This window comes from Mesocricetus auratus, unplaced genomic scaffold (assembly GCF_017639785.1).
Source record: "Mesocricetus auratus isolate SY011 unplaced genomic scaffold, BCM_Maur_2.0 Super-Scaffold_100015, whole genome shotgun sequence".
NCBI classification, from domain to species: Eukaryota; Metazoa; Chordata; class Mammalia; order Rodentia; family Cricetidae; genus Mesocricetus; species Mesocricetus auratus.
The window spans coordinates 21,483,861-21,500,622 of NW_024429198.1; the positions used below are offsets into that span (position 1 = coordinate 21,483,861).

At 46.0% G+C, this 16,762-nt stretch overlaps 1 protein-coding gene across 1 annotated transcript in view; it reads right to left on the reverse strand.

The window, feature by feature from the left end:
* Trio (trio Rho guanine nucleotide exchange factor) overlaps positions 1-16,762 on the reverse strand; it is a 275,905-nt gene that overhangs the window by 128,912 nt on the left and 130,231 nt on the right. Inside the window, 2 exon segments of the mRNA XM_040757679.1 lie at positions 6,228-6,350; positions 14,119-14,349. Of these exon segments, the coding sequence (XP_040613613.1) occupies positions 6,228-6,350; positions 14,119-14,349 (354 nt within the window).

Sequence of the window (16,762 nt, forward strand, 5' to 3'; positions counted from 1 at the left end):
GACTGGGAGAGCACACAAGAAGGCTCACTGATACTGTGGTTCTGAAGCCCAGGAGCTAAGGGCTACATCTGATCCCTTCTTGGTGGCAGTCCCAAGGTGCTGCAAGGTATTATAGGAGACAGGTATGGATGGATGGATGTTTCTCCTGGTCCCTCTTTTCTTGCCTGTATTTTTCCTTATTTATTATTTACTTGTTTGTTTATTGTTGAGCTATACATTCCCCCCCCTCCCCTTCTACTCTACTCCCTGCTTCCCACACTCTCAATTTACTCAGGAGATCTTGTCTTTTCCCCTTCCTAGGAGGATCCATGTATGTCTCTCTTAGGGTCCTCTTTGTTACCTAGGTTCCCTGGTGTTGTGGCCTGTAGGCTGGTTATCCTTTGCTTTATATCTAATATCAACTTATGAGTGAGTACATATTATACTTGTCTTTCTGGGTTTGGGTTACCTCACTCGGGATGGCTTTTTCTAGTTGTGTTCATTTGCCTGCAAATTTCAAGGTATCATTGTTTTTTACCACCGCATAGTACTCCACTGTGTAAACGTGCCACATTTTCCTTATCCATTCTTCGATTGACTGCATCTAGATTGTTTCCAGGTTCTGGCTATGATGAATTATGCTGCTGTGAACATAGCTGAGCAAGTATCCTTTTGGTGTGAATGTGCATCCTTTGGGTATATGCCCAAACCCTCTTTTCCTTATAAAGTCACTAGGATCCAGCCATAGGGGATCTGCCCTGATAAGTGCATCTAACCCTAAGACACCCACCCGACTTCCCTCCTCTCTCCTCCTGCATCCTTCTGGGATTATTTCAACACATAAACCTTTGGGGAGGGCACACCATACTACAGCAAACCACCGCACTCTGTCCCTGATACCTCAGGCTCCTGTCTATGTCACAGAGCAAAATCAGACCAGTTGGTGCCTTTGAGACTCAAAGTAAACTTAAAATCATTAAGTGTGTGAAACTCGAAGGAAGATGACCCCCTGCCTTGATAGGAACACCATGGACAGTCCCATTCCAGAAGAAAATGAACAATCAGAAGGAGTTAACCATCAAAGCACAACGAAGGCCAGCAGGGCAGGTACTAAATCTGCAAGAGCCAGGTCCAGCACCATGTGCAGACTACAATAAGAAGTCAGGCTCCTAGCCTGGGTCCTCCTGCTTTGCTTGTCATTACCCATGTGGCAGCTTTCCAGGGCTGCACCCTGATACCAGCAAGTTTCCGGGAATGTATGTCATGGTGCAGCTCTGTGATGCATGTATGGACGGCAGCGCCATTCCTAGAAGGCAACATTCTGGGACTCTGACACTGAGAAAAACTTGTCTTTGGACTCTGGGCTTTTGATGTATCTGCTGAAGCTGCCTGGACCTTGTAACTCCTGTATCCTACATGCTTGCAAAATCAGCTTCCCAGGCCTTTTCTCATTTATTCCTCCAAACACTTTGAACCTCTGGGTGCAACTGAATTCCAAAGAGGTATTCATTATGAGGAGCAGTCCCCATTTTCTGAATCTATTTTTCATTATGGTAACAATACACCAGAGAGGGACTGGCTTTATACATGGACTTAGTAGGCCTGCAGTTTTGGAGGTCAACACTTCAATTACAGGTGGTCCCACTGGTTTGGCCTCTAGTGTCACAATGGAGGGAGGAGATCACATCTTTAAACAGGAAGCCAGGCAGAGACTGGGATCTCAAATTCTCTGCCAGAGTGTGCCTTTGACTAACCCAGGGACCTCATTGGAGGCTGCAGGGGCAACTCTTAAAGAATCCACTTCCTCAACTTGTCAGGATGTGACCCAAACTACCAGCAAATGGTCCTCTGGGTGACAACAGCCAACATCTGTTTGGGGAAGGGGTGCCCTCCAAATTAAGAGTCTAGTTATATTTAGTCGTATCAATCAATCAACTGCTTCGAGTACACTGGGGGGTTGGGGCACGGAGTGCAGTCACCAGCTCAGCCTCCCCTTTGGAAAACAGAGTTCTGTGAATGTGTTTCTGAAAAGGGGAATCTTGCTTCCTCGCTGACTGTCACCAGAGCTTTGAAGTATTTACCTCTGCTGCTTGATAAGTGAGCCTTCAGCTGGCATGGCCTCCCAGGGGGAAAGCATCAGTGAACTGCCAAGAGACTCTCTAGGACTTCACTGCAAAGCATCACTGAAAAAATATGTATGCTAAAGGAACAAGTGTGTTTTGAGTGACACACTCAAAGAAAATGATGGCTCTACAAGGGAAGTAAGGGCTTTCCTCAGTGGGGCAGGATGGGGACAGGAACATCTGAAACCCCAGCTAGGTCTTCCTGGTAACAAAGCCTTCCTGAGTCCATCTCGACTGGACTGGACTGGTTTCTAATGCTAATTGCTAAGCCATCAGTATCATCAACACTAAACCCTACAGAAGCCCTGTGACAAGGATAAGTTCACTTCCACCTCCTGTGACAAAACTTGGCTCTGCTCAAATCAGTCAGGAGAGGTGTGGCTGTCCAAAGACAGAAGGCCAGGCAGTCAAAAGGTAGCACACTTCAGGGGACTTGAAGGGCCCAGCCTGGCCTTCTCCTTTCTACAGCCTGAGATACCCCTCTTGGGCCATTCCTTTTATCCCCATTGGGGAATTAAGGACACAATTCAAGGGGCGGGCCATGGAGCCCAAAGCATTTCCTCTTTCTTGAGAAACAACCTATATTGTGTAACTAGCAGAATTTGGGACATGAGCAGCTACAAGGCAAAGGTAGGTGAGTGGTCCTCCTCCAACTGCTCTCAGCCACTAAGGCTCTCTTCTCACCAAAGATGACAAAAGCTATTTACAATAAATGAAAATGCAAATTTCTAGATAATAGAAAATGAGCATTGAAAGGTGTTTCCTTAACTAGTGATTGATGGGGGTAGGCCCAGCCCACCGTGGGTGGTGCCATCTCTGGGCTGGTGGTCCTAGGTTCTGTAAGAAGGCAGGCTGAGCAAGCTATGGGGAGCAAGTCAGTAAGCAGCACTCCTCTATGACCTTTGCATCAACTCCTGCCTCCATATTCTAGCCCTGCTTGAGTTGCTGCCCTGACTTCCTTCAGTCATGACTACAAAGCGGAAGTGTAAGCCTAACAAACCCTGTCCTCCCCAAGGTGATTTGGCCATGGTGTTTCATCTCTACGAACCATCTTATATTGAAAGTTGACTTTATTAGACCACAGAAGCTTAATATATGGAAAAGTTCAGGTCATGTTACAAATGTGGACAAGCTATATGTCCACGTAGACACAACATCCTCCCAGCAAAACAGTGAGACAGTGGGGACATCTGCTTGCCCTCTGATAATCTAAGGAGACAACTTCTCAGACCCTTACCCAGGAAGACAAGGTAATGTCATGGCACATGGAGCTGTCCACTGAGCTGCCTTGAGGAGAGTGCCTTGGGGCAGGTTGTGACTGTAAGGTGAAGTGTGACACAGTGTATGTAGGTTTCTCTGGAGAGGCTCCACCAGAGTCACTAGTGACAGTCAGGAGCCTGCTGGTCTCAGAACCAGCTGTCAGAAACCAGGTTTCTCTGGGCTTTCCTTCCCTGTTGTAATCATAGCTTTTTAAACTTAAAAACGCCCACTCAGAAAACTCCTTGGGAAGTAAAAGATGGGTGTTCAAGGACAGGCTGCCTTTCCATCAGTCATATGCAAAGGCAATCTTAACTATAAACAGTAGTATATGAAAACGCTCGCTAGCTGTGCGTGTCACACAGCACATGGTAGCCGGCGAAGGCAAAGATGTACTCACAATCAACGCACAAAGAGGAGCTTCACAGTCATCACATGGACGTTTTTGGCTCTGCAAGACTGTACCCACAGTGACCCGAGCTTCATGAGGAGGTCACAGAATCTGAACCAATCCTGAAGCCCCAGGCACCTACATCAAGGGTGGGCATCTGACCAAGTCAGGCTAGGCCTAGGGCTCACTTTCCACCGTGCAAACTCAGAGGCACTTTCAAGGTTCCTCCTTCCTAGAACACTGGAATACTCTACAGAATAAACCTATATTTAGCACACTTTCAGAGAACTGAATCATACACTCTCACTGCTTCCTTTTTAAATCTGCTTAAGCGACTTCATCAAGTCACAACTCACTAAGCTCCCAAGAAAAGACTGTATTAAGCAATTGCTACTTTAAGATGTCTAGGGGACTGGAGTGATGGTTTGGTGGTTAGGCACCATGGACTAGAGTTTGAGTCCCAGCAGTCCCACGGCAGCTCACAATCACCTGCTACTCCAGGTCCAGGGGTTTAATGCCCTCTGTTGGCTTCCACAGGAACCAGGCATGAATTTGGCACACAGATAATACATATAGATAAAATAGATAAAATACACACACATGTAAAAATCAATAAATCTTTTAATAAAACAGCTTTAAGCAAAAGCCAACTTGGAATGAATGCTACAAATGAGTCAAAGGGATCTCTGAGACAAAAACCCACCTTAACCAAGAGAGGGAATTTCTTCTCTATCTCTCAGCCTTTGTTTTCCCTTTGGGAATATGCTTTGTATTAAGAGCTCCTATCTCAATGTTGAAGGTGTTTGAACATCCCACTGGCCCTTACAACACCAAAGTGTAAATATGGGTGTGGATACCATACCCTCACTGCAATTTGCTTCACAGGAAGCCGGCAAGGATGAGGGGGCCCCGCCCTCTTCCCCTCCCAGAGCTCAAGTAAGACAAGCTACTCTGTTGTGGTGATAGTTTAGGAAAAGGTCTTATCTAATGGTTGCACTTTTTTTTTTTCTTACTTGAGCTCTGGGAGGGTAAGTGGGTGGGGCTGCCTTGTCTTAATTTTGTGATTTTTTTTTTTTTTGCATGAATCTAGTCCTCACTTCTTTTGATCTTTTTGGGGGGGGTTGATTTACTTGGTTTTCTATACCTCTCCCCAAAGCTGTATGCTTATTTGGAAGTGATTTTTTTTCCTTTACATTTTTGGGGTTATTAAAAAATGCCAACGAGCCTGTCTAAGGCCTCTTGCTGCCCTCAGGCCTCCTCTAGCGTCTATAGCTTTGTGTGACGCTTGGCTGCCTCCTAGATTTCTCTTTTGCTCACACAGAAATCCTCTAAGCTACAGATGTATTTACCAATCCCTTTGCTGCCTGCTGATAGGATCCTCCAGGTACTTCTTTCTACTCGTTTAGTCCATTCATTCAGACAGGCAGCTGCTGAGCACAGACACATGCTAGATACGGTTGTAGGTGCTCATTATAGAGAGTGAACAAAACAGTGCCCGCTCTCATGGGCATCCGTTCCAGGGGCACTTAACATTACTCCAGATGAAGTCAATGCTTGCTGTTCTGAGAAGCACGTGAGTAGGAAATCGCAATCTCAGTGCTCACTTCGTCCCTTAAGGGACAACAATTCAGGCAGGTGCAGAATCCAAGGGCCCAAGCATCTTCCTATCAGGACAGATTCCCCCAGGCTCCCGCATCTGTGACTGCTGAAGAAACCACTGTCTTCTAACAGAGGCCATTTTCCACTTGTCTGTAGGACTTGGTGATATCTTAATTACCATAATCTGTCTGAATCTGGATTTAGACTACTTAGATAACTTCTTTTTCTAGGGGTGGGGTTGTTTGTTTGTTTGTTTGAGACAGAGTCTCTCTGTGTAGACCTGGCTGTCCTGGAACTCATTATGTAGGTGAGGCTGGCCCCAACCTCACAGAGATCTCCTTGCCTAAAGGTGTGTGCCCCCTACTCCTGGCTTAACCGACTACCTTTGAAAGCAGCTTTCCTCCACTTCCTTATATCTCTGATACCACAGGGTAACTTTCCAGATCAAAGAGGCCCACTGCTGTCAGCATCACCACCAACACTGGCACAGCACAGACCCTGGGCTCTGAGCACCCTCCTCTCCTGGCTCTACCTTCCCAAGCATACAATTAACAAAACTAGAAAGAACAAGCTGGATGCCAGGCCTGTCACTGCAGAAATCTCAGAAGAGCTGTTGTTCTCCAGCTGTGAAGAGAAAGCCACAAACTGGCCTAATAAACACAACAAAATCATCAAAGACAAACTTGTTTCAAAACCACTACAACTTACAGGGGGTTAACCAATTAGATCTCTTTTCTACCTAGATGGAGGTCACTTCAAGCTGAATGAATATAACCCCACCAAACAACCTCGAACACCTAGGAAAGGCTAATTGGCCTCAGGTTTGTTAAAACTGTGACTTCCAACCCAGCCACCGGGTATTCAGGACGCAGTTGTACCTGTGCAACTTCCTCAAAGTCCTCGTGGCGTTTCTGCAAAGCTCTGGCCCGGTGAAGGGATTTGCCCACGCCTGTGTGTTTGCTCAGAAATGCTTCTCCATGGTTCTCGATCCAGTCCAGCACCTGCCAAAAAACAGCCATACAGACCATAAACATGGTGCCCACCTTGCTCACTGGTTAGGCCTATCTAGGAAAGACTCAAAATTCTGCAACAAACATGCACCAAAACAAAATAAATTCAGAGGAAATGCCTGAATATTAATTTAATTCACTTCATAATTACATTTTACTTCTCCACCAGGACAGTAAATAGCTTTTATATTAAAAGTGCAAATTGTTTTTTGTATAAAAGTCGCCTGAAATAATGATTAAATTAAATCTCACCATGTCAGAGGCATGGCAGAGCCACCAAACTGGGTATTGTGTGAGAGGATAGATATGGAGCTATGCTGGACCAGTTCACGTTTTTAAATGGTTCAAAGCCTCTTAACTCAGGTGATTCGAGCTTAGCTATGTAGTTAAGTGTTTTATTATATTTTTAGAAGACTCCAAACACAGAAGAAAACACAACATTAACATGCCAGTCCTACACTTGGAGGATAATTCATCACATAAACTGTGAGGTGTTACAGCAGCTAGACTTCCCACGAACTTAATCGGTGTGCAAGCTGGTGTTTTGTCCTGAAGGCTGGGACTTAGCATCACAGCTCACTGATTCCTGCACCTGACAAATCACACAACACTAACACTAAGGAACAGTATATTTAGATCAGATGCACATTTCATCTTTGGTGGAGAGTGGCAGAAAAACAAGCAAGTGATCTCTTTGTAAACGTTCAGTAGGACATTACAAATACATCACGTACCTTGGTTAGTATACAACTAAAAGCAGGTCACTTACGTTGTACATGTTTGTGACTGTGGTACTGTCTTATTCTGTTAGGTTACTGTAACAAAATATCTTGGGCCCGATAATTTATATGTGACAGAAATGTCTCCTCACAGCTCTGGAAACCAGAAAGTCCAAGATTAAGGTGCCAATGCCCAGTGAGGACCTATTACTTAGACAGTGGCTTCCATGGGTCCTCACACAGCATAGGAGCTGAAGTAACTCTCCCAGGTCCCCTCCCTAAAGGCATTAATCTCACTCAAGAGAGTGAAGTCCTGGTGCTAACCACTCCCAGAGGTCCTGCACAGTGACATCACTGTACTGTAGACGGCATTTCCACATGTGGTTTTAGGGAACACAAACACTCAGGTCAGACTACAGCAGGTGCCCAAGTACACAACTCAAAATAGTCTGGGATGGAAAACGAAATAGGGCATATTCAGCCAAGACAGTAGTTTGGGAGCCTCTACTAATGTCAAAGTAAATCAGGCTTAACTGTTGGTCCACAATGGCTTTGTTCTAGTATTGTCGGCTGGACTGACAGACATGGAGAAAAATGAGTCAGTGGATGTATAGCAAGGCCAGTCTGCTGCCCGACGCTCCACACCTGAGGGCATGACTAAGCTTCCTTTCTGTACAGCAAAGGTTATTCCACATAAATCAGATGATGGCGGTTCTTAACAAACTTCCAAGACCCTGTAAACTGCTTTGGAATTGTGAGAGCCGTGAGCAGAGAGGATTGGGGTTGGGGGAATGGAAGGCAATCCTAGGTGGTGGGTACTCTGGCCAGGGCTACACACTCCTCTGGCTCTTGTGACTGTGGTTCATTTCTGACCCTCTCTTGTCCGCATCGGCACTGACGTCACCTGACCATCATCCTTGCTCCCTGGACCCGCCTGTATGCAGTTGGTGTCTTCACATAGGCAGGACTGCACTCCGCACCCGCTGTCCAGTAGAATTGGGATTGCTGAGGAGACCTTAGAAGGCACATCTCATCCCCCTCTGAAAATCAATGTCTCTACTTCAAACTACTTAATGACTGTCTCAGAGAATGGGCCTGACACCACACAGAAGTCTGAAGACCACCACGAAGCCCGCAGCTGCTGGACAGAAGGTCACTGAGAAGTACAGACTTTGGCTCTGGCTTATTTTCAATGTGTGATATTCCTATTTGTAAGTTCTTTATAATAAAAAATATTGTCAACTTGAAGAGGATTTAGAATTATAAAAGTATCATCAAAGCTCCATCCTGTCACCTATCTGTAAGATCTCAGAAGGATGGAAGGGGAGGAAGACTTCAAAAACAAAACAACAGCCGGGTACTGGTGACACACACCTTTAATCCCAGCACTGGGGAGGCAGAGGCAGGCGGATCTCTGTGAGTTCGAGGCCAGCCTGGTCTATAGAGCAAGTTCCAGGACAGCCTCCAAAACAATACAGAGAAACCCTGTCTTGAAAACAAAAACAAAACAACATTTTTTGTAGACTATTCTATATATTCCTCTACTTAAAAAGCAACAAAACCCCCAGGCCATCAGAAAGCCACAGCCTGATGGTTACTGTCAGCTTATAGAGACTTGAAGCAAAGCACAGCTTTACAACGTTGAAGACAAACATTTGCTAGAAAGTCGGCAGGAGCCAATCAGCACGGTTCAGATTTTTTTTAACTAAGAAAAGTATTCCAGGAAATACAGCTTGGAAACAAAAGCTGCTATAAGTGGATCACACGGGGTGACAGCAGCCACGTTTCCTTTAGCAATGGGTCTTCCAGAAATGCCAAAATACTGATGTCACCGTGTTTCTACCAAACACAACAGGAACTCATGATGTGCGAGTCCCACACACTTTAGCAAAGTCACAGCAAACAGCTACAGAGTCCTGCGAAAGTGCCCAAGTCTCCCGCAAGGCTGCCTCTTTAGTAAATCTGGAGGGCTTTTCTTTCTTGACAAGGGCATCTCAGGTTAATGTATCTGTGGAACTACCATCATCTTAAGGCGTATGAGCCCTTCAATTTAAATACAAAAAGACTAGCAAGTCAGGGAACCTTATCACCTCAGTCCAGCCAGGCATCTCTGATCATAGCTGTAGCCAACAGTTGTTAACTCTGGGCTGGGATGCCAGGCCCACAAACAAGGCTGGTTTGGGTCTGCCCTCGCCCCAAGCTGAAGACCAAGTTAAAACTGTTTGTTTGTTTGTTTTCTTTTTACTTTTTCCTCCACAACCTGGCTCAGAAGCAGAACAACAACAACAACAACAACAACAAAAATGTAGGAGGCTTACACCATCTTCCACTGTGCAGAAGGCAGGATGTGAGCATCTTTCCTGTCCATTTGTGCCCTCTAGTGGACACAAGTGATAACGCCATGATCAAGGCACTGAAAATATGAAGGCATCACTTAGACACTCAAGCTAAAGGAGAGGAAACTGCTAATGGCTTGACCTGGCTCCTTTCACAATGAAAAGGGCTTCACTGAATAACGACAAGGTTGACGTGACGATGGCAAGTGCGCTTCTATGGACTAATAGTCATCTTGCCGCCTGAGCACCTGCCGTCGAAGCAGGCCCAGCATACTGCTGTGCATACAGCACACACTGGTTCTTGCAGGGAACTACGAGGAGGGACAAGAGTCATTTTCATTTAATAGAGGGAGCAGGGTCTTGGTTACTTTAGGGGGTGACCCAGGAAGTCAGCCTCCCAGCCTTTTCTGAAGCTTTGGTTATGGCCTCTGGGTTGGCACAGCGGATGGGCAGGAGCTGTAGCAGGCAGGAAGGAAGGAGAAGAGCTGCCCCCCTGCACTGGACCATTCAGAGCACAGGAGAGATGGCACTGCCAGACACCCCAGTGGGTTAGGGCCAATTAGCGAGCACCCAGGACAAGCCCTGACACTTTTCTGCCCAGGAGACAGGATTCCATAATCTTAAAGAGCATATGCAATCTGTGAATCACTTTCTGTAAGAAGGCTCCGCTACCTAACATTTGCTTGTGAACAAATGTCACAGACCCTTCAGTGTGTGTGTGGGTGGGGGGGTTAGAGACACTTTGATGACTGGAGGTGTCCAGACTCCACTGCAAGTGCCGTATATCACATGCTTTATTCTTTCTAAACTTGGAAAACTTGTGGGCTCTAAATCTCTATCTGTTCCCCAAGGTACAGTAGGTGTAGACGTTCATTATTGCCCCCACTTTAAGCTAGAGACAAGGCTCCAAGACAAAAACTTGAAATGTAGGCTTGACACAGTATATGGTCTTAGACATCACCACATCATGTGACAGGGTGCAAAGTCTGTCTGAAAGCTGTGGCAGCTTTTTTAAAACTGGATTTCCATCTCTAAAAATGATGCTTCTATAAACTGGGCAAAAAATTCCGACATTGCCTGAGGAAAAGCACACCAACCAAGCTATGCTATTTAAGGTAATCCTGAACCTCCCAAAAATCCAGACAAAGAACATAAAGGCTTATCCACTTCAGTAATGTGTGTTGTGCTCAAGTGTGTGTGTTGGAGATGGAGCCCAGGGTGTGTGTGTGTGTGTGTGTGTGTGTGTGGTTGGGGAGGAAGCCCAGTGTGTGTGTGTCGGGGGGGTTGGGGAGGTAGCCCAGGGCCTTCCATATTCAAGACAGAGAACACTACCAGTGGGCTATACTCCTAACCTTGTTTTAAGGACACAGTGCATAATGCTGTTTCCTTTTACAAGAAAGCTTTTCAGTATGTAATCCAAATTGTTCTTGAACTCACTGTGTATCTGCAGGTTTACCTTAAACTAACTGGTGACTACCCTCCACCTCAACATGCCAGGCTAATAATGTTTTCTGTCCTATTAATGAAACCTATGTCACATGTTATGGACATAAAAATAAAGACAGTGTGCAATTCTGCTCTAAGTGTGCACGGTCTTGAGGCCTTGGGAGGTGCTGGAATATACAGACTATGGGGACTCTATACAGCTATGGGGAAGTTGTCATTCATGGTGGTGTGAGAACGTCTGGTAGTGCAGTCGCTTTGGAGTTACCCAGGCTCTTTAAGTAGCACAATACACTCACTGGTTCCCCAAGGTGCAGTCATATTTTGGGTTGTTGACTGTGTCCTATCTTGTCTTAACAAAGGTCATAACTGTTTCTATTTTTCCAGGTAAAAGGCTCACACAACAAGCATACTACCTCAGTACCAGACCAGACCAGACCAGAAGGCAGGAGGAAGTACTGAAGAGAAGACTGTAAAATGGACAAGATTTGTTCAATCATTTAAAAAAAAAAAAAAAAGGTTTTCTGATTATTTTTTCCTTACAGGGTTTCACTGTGGTACCTATGCTGGCCTTTATCTCCTGGGCTCAAGTGATCCTCTTACCCCAGACTTCTGAGTAGCCGGGACTATCAGCAAACACCACTGCTCCTTACTTCCTGACTGTGACAATCTATAACAGCTCAGCATATGCGTGGAAGGAGCTCTTCCAAGAGGTAATTCTAGAAGGATGCTCTCACAAGAGGCTGCCCGGAGCCAACGGAGGCTTTTGAGGGAGCAGTCTCCCTGTGTGGAGAGCATCTAATGGTGTGGCCTGCCTCAGGAAAGAAGATATGCAGGGCCATGGACCTCGCTGGGTTGGGATAACTGAATCCCAACAGTCTAAGAGCTGGGCAAACTGGACGAGTGAGGCAGAAAAATGAGTCTGAGAGCTTCCTGCTTTGGATGACTTCCATGACTGGGATGGGGCAGCAAACACCATTAGCTTTCCATAAAAATGAAAGCGCAGACCTAAATGAAAACACTACCAAGCAGTAAGACAACTGTCCATTATTTAATGCAAATAAACATCCCATGAGGCTACTCAACAGGAAACAGAGGAAATGGAAATGTATCTCACGTGATTGTCAGAAAAGTGGAGAGGGTCTCAGTCCAGCTCCAAAGCCGAAGGTAAGAGCAGCAGTAGCTAGCACTTGTGTGCTGGGTAAGCCTGCAACAACGGATCCCACTCCCCTTGCCCTGTCCTCTGCATGGGATCTATGGCCCAGACCAACTGCCCTTGACCACAGCCCTTCCTACCATCCCAAATTATGGGAAATGAACCACTAAGCCAAACTCCCTAGCCATTCCCCTGTGACCCAGTTGCCTGGGTGCCTGCAAATGTCTGGTCAGTGTTCTTGCAAGGAGTCTCTTCTAGGAGGGCTGCCAGCAGGAAACCATAATCATTCAGTGCTACAATGGGAAAGTTCTCTATTTCTTTTTTCTGCACAATAGCTGCTGATGTTTTCCATTATCCTAAACAAAATGTATGGGGTCGCTAACTGGCTCATTATATCCTTATAGATTATTTCCAACTGTACAAATCTGTCTTCAGCTAGTGTCTTTCTAAAACACTGCTCTGGTTTGTTTTGCTCATTTTGCCTCATGCGACAAAAACTTCTGTTACCCATCCCTTGAGTTCTCCAGAAGCATTTTTGGTTTTGTTAACCTACTGTCAACACATTCATTTTGATTAATCTTTCTGGTGTTTAGCTTTGGGGTCGCAAGTCAAACCTACAGAGAGATTTCCTGTTTTCATTAGCAGATCCAAGCCTTTACAAGTCAATAAGAAACATTCCCCTTAGTGGCAATATCTGTTTCTGTGGAATGTCAACAGTAATATTGGTATGTGGTTAGTAAACACTTCCTCCTCCTAATAATCAACCCAATATTCTGCAAATGCTGGCTTAAACTGGGGAGCTCAGAATTATGGCTGTATCCCACATAATGTGTGCTGTTTTCAAATTCAGGTACAGTAAGTACTTGGTGCCAGACCAGATGGCTGGACCCTGACACTCTTCTGAGGTGTTTCCTTCTCAGTGCCTTCCCTGAGCCTACACAGTTCCAGTCATTACTCCCATACCACAAGGGTCTCAAACAGCCAGAAAAGAGACCACCCTGCTGCTGCTTTCTGGGGTAGAAGAGCAGCTCCTCTTAGAAAATGCACTGGCTCACAACAGTGTCATCAAATGAGATCCTGGCTTGCAAGTACTTTTGAACAACTTGTGTCTTCAACCTTGTGGTACTCATTCCCTCATACGGCCTCTAGGAGGTTGGCTCAACCCTCTTCTAACCTGCTTCCCATTGGTCCCCTGGTTTAAAAAAAGTAAGTTATCAGAATGCTCATTGCTGGGGCATTTTATATACATGGTTTCTGGAGAACTCCAAAACACAATCAGAAACAACACAGTAGGTGTAAAGTAAAAAAAATCACAGAACTGTTGCAATCATTGTGACCTCACCAGACTTGCACTAAATGACATCCACAGGGAGGATCGTCTATCAGAACGCTGTCTGCAGTACGACTCCCCAAAGTCCCAGTCCAGCAAGCAGAACTCACTTAACTCCCATGTGACTCCTGGGAATCTGACAGCTCTGAATCTGCCTGACTGTACACAGTAGCTCACTGATGTCAAAAAGGAGAGAGGGCTGACCCCAGGGCACCCACTGGGGTTGGCTTCAGGCTAACCTTTGGGGTGCTAGCACTGCACACACACAGATGTCTTTCTCCCCAGGACTCACACTGGTACATCAATGTCCACTAGTTTCAGGGCAAGGACATGCATTGATTATGGCCATAGCTGTGTCATGTTTTGCATGCTCCCTCTCCAGGCTGAGTCCTCTTCAGTCACAGACACAGCCGGCTGAGGGCCCCAACCTACCCTCTTTTCTACCACCAAAGTCACAAAAAAATGCTGACTGATTAGAAATGAAGAGCCATAAAAGTCCATGTGACACATTACTAAGCACCTACTATATACCATTCATGGCACTACCTACGTTAGAGGAACTGCCACATTAAAAAAAAAATCGGTATTATTCTCACAAGTCAACAAAAATGAGAGGGAGGGGACGGGACAGCAATGCTCACCCCAGGTGTCAGCACAGCAGAGTGAGTGGCTGACAGCCACACTGAGAGCATCAGATCACAGTCAGAAGCTGGAGACCCCAACGCCACTGGGCGGGAACCAGGGCTAGCGCTCTGCAAATGGCATGGCCACCCACCTGCTGAACGTCCTGCTGGAAGACGCAGAGCTGCAGCCTCTGGTGGAGCCGCACCTTGCGGTGCTGCCAGATGTTCTCAAGCTGGCGCTGGTGGTGTAGCACGTCGTGGATGACATCCAGGACATGGTGCACAGCCTTGGAGTAGTTGGCCGAGGCTGTGAGGGAATCAGAGCTGCCGGGAGTCAGGGGACGCTGGAGCTTGTCAAGGAGAGACTTCCCGTCCTGGCTCACCTGCTCAGAACACACGGGAGAGGTTATTCAGCATGTACACTTTGCCCAGACTGCAGGCAGACCCTGTGATCAGGTGCATGTGTGTTTACACACAGCCCATGCAACTACAGGTAAATAAAAGAATGTAAAACCATCCATCAATTATCCAGTGACATCACAGAACCAAACACGGTAAACCACCACGTTAAAATAAAGTAAATTTCTAATAGCATAAAGACAGACGCTGCTCTCAATCTGCCAGGGAAACACGAATCGGCAAGCCCACTTGCTTTGCTAGGGTAACTGTGAACAGAAGCTTAAAGCAAGAATTTTCTCTAGGGTTCTTATGAGCAAGTACAACGGGTCATCACAATTTGATGCTGGAACTTAAAATCTCAGTCAGAAGCAGCGATTCACCAAGTAAAAGGTAAACTTTCTGATAGACACAAAAAGCAACTTTAATTAACAAAATTAAAACAAAACTAAAAATGCCACTTTCTTTGGTATATTAACTTTAAAGAAGAAATTCTGACAGGAATTCTGCCATGGTGTTATACTGTGGTGGTTAATTACCAAATTGCAACTAAATGGAAACATTTAGACTAGCCACAGAAATAAGAAAAGGGGAAGTAAATGTAGAAAATAAGCAGTGTGTGTTTTTCAAACTTGGGATTCTTCAGGCTATGGATAATTAGGTCATCAGAGGCAGCAGGAAAAACAATGTCACCTGGTAAGACAACACAGAGGAGTGTGTATGTAAGGCAGGGTGCCTCAAGGAACCCTCTCAAGACTCAACACTCCCAAAACTGAAACCACTCAAGAGCTCTGTTACAGGAACTAACAGCTTAGATGCTGACTAGGAACACAAGGGACCTTAGACAGCTCACCCGGGGCTACATAGCCCAGAGCTGCACCAGAGTTCTGGAACCGCTTCCTCTAATCCTCCCAGGACTGACGCTATGCAACAATGTAACACAGAGGCTTTCCAGGTCTCCGCTCAGGCCTCTGTGGGAACTGTGGACTGTTCTAATACAGGCTTGGGACTCCGCTACTCATCTGACACATCCTTATAGCAAAACGTAAATGATAGTGACTGGGTAAGAAAGGACCTTGTTAACCAGAGACAGTGCCAGCTGAAACAAAATGGAGTAAGACCAGCCAGGGGATATCTGCTGCCCTGGAAGCCTCTGGGTGCCAATCTGTGTGCCTCTCTGCATGACTTGGGGGAAAACCTGGTTTCCTATGACAGCCTGGGAGGCTGGGCACTCAGCCAAGGATGGGTGGGTACATGTGAGGACCTGCCCTTTATCTTCTTTCGTCCACCTGCAATACCGGTGATCTTTCCAGGGACAGGATGACCACGTTCACTTTGAGAGCCACTTGGCACGCAGAATGCCACATCCCCCCCACCCCCAATTCCTTCTCAGAATGTACTGCCCTGATGGAGCTCATCCCTAGTGCCGTCTTTAGCGCTGTAGTCCCATCAGGTCTACACGGGTGGCCAGTCTGAATGTCTAATCTCTTCTACTGTAGAGGCACATACTTGGGCGTCTATAAACTGAAATATGCTTGATCGTCAATCACCTTTCCACTGTGTCTAACCAGCATATCCACTGTTTATGCACATTTAAATTATGCATGGAAGATTAAGTTGCCTGCACACTTCTATTTCAGGTGAGTCAGCAGCACTGCTTCCGCTACACCCTAGGGTGCTTTGTCTCTTGGCACTCAATAGTTGCTGGCAATTACTGACTTCTCATTGAACTGGCCCTACAAAGAATTCCTAAGCTCTTGCTTGTCACTTCGTACAATGTAGTAATGATCTCACCCCAGCAGTGGTGGCTTCAGCTCGAACCCGAGGCTGAAGCCCTTCCCTCCCCACTGGAAACAGTAGCCCCGAGTTCCTGAAGCAAGTCCGCCCCTCGCCATCCTGCAGACCTTTACAGGAATAATTCTACTTCAGGTCGCTGGCACAGATTTGGTACTTAGGAAGTGTTCTTTAAGCGCTTTAGACAACATCGCATCATGTATGTTTCAGTAACTTTGAGCGAGACTTCCATATTTTTTGGAAATACAGTAACAAATGAAAAAGTGCGCTACGATTTTTATGAATACGGCGGCTGTGCTTTACAGAAAGATTTTAAATGGTATGCAATAACCAAAAGAAAATTAATGACAGGTGGTCACATGTGCACGAGTGCACAGGCCAATGAAACAAAAACAAGGTAATGTGAAGTTGGCGTTGTTCAGTGAGTGGGACAGTCTGAATATCCTTCACTACAGAAGCAAGAGATGCTTAAGTCGCTAGGAGCCACCCAGGGGCTTTTGAGCAGCCGCCCCACTGCACAAGGCAAAGCAGTTGTGAAAAGAAAGTGAGACTTCGTTACCAACGAGCAAGATTTCCAGAGTTCTTTAAAGAACTGATGGGAATATG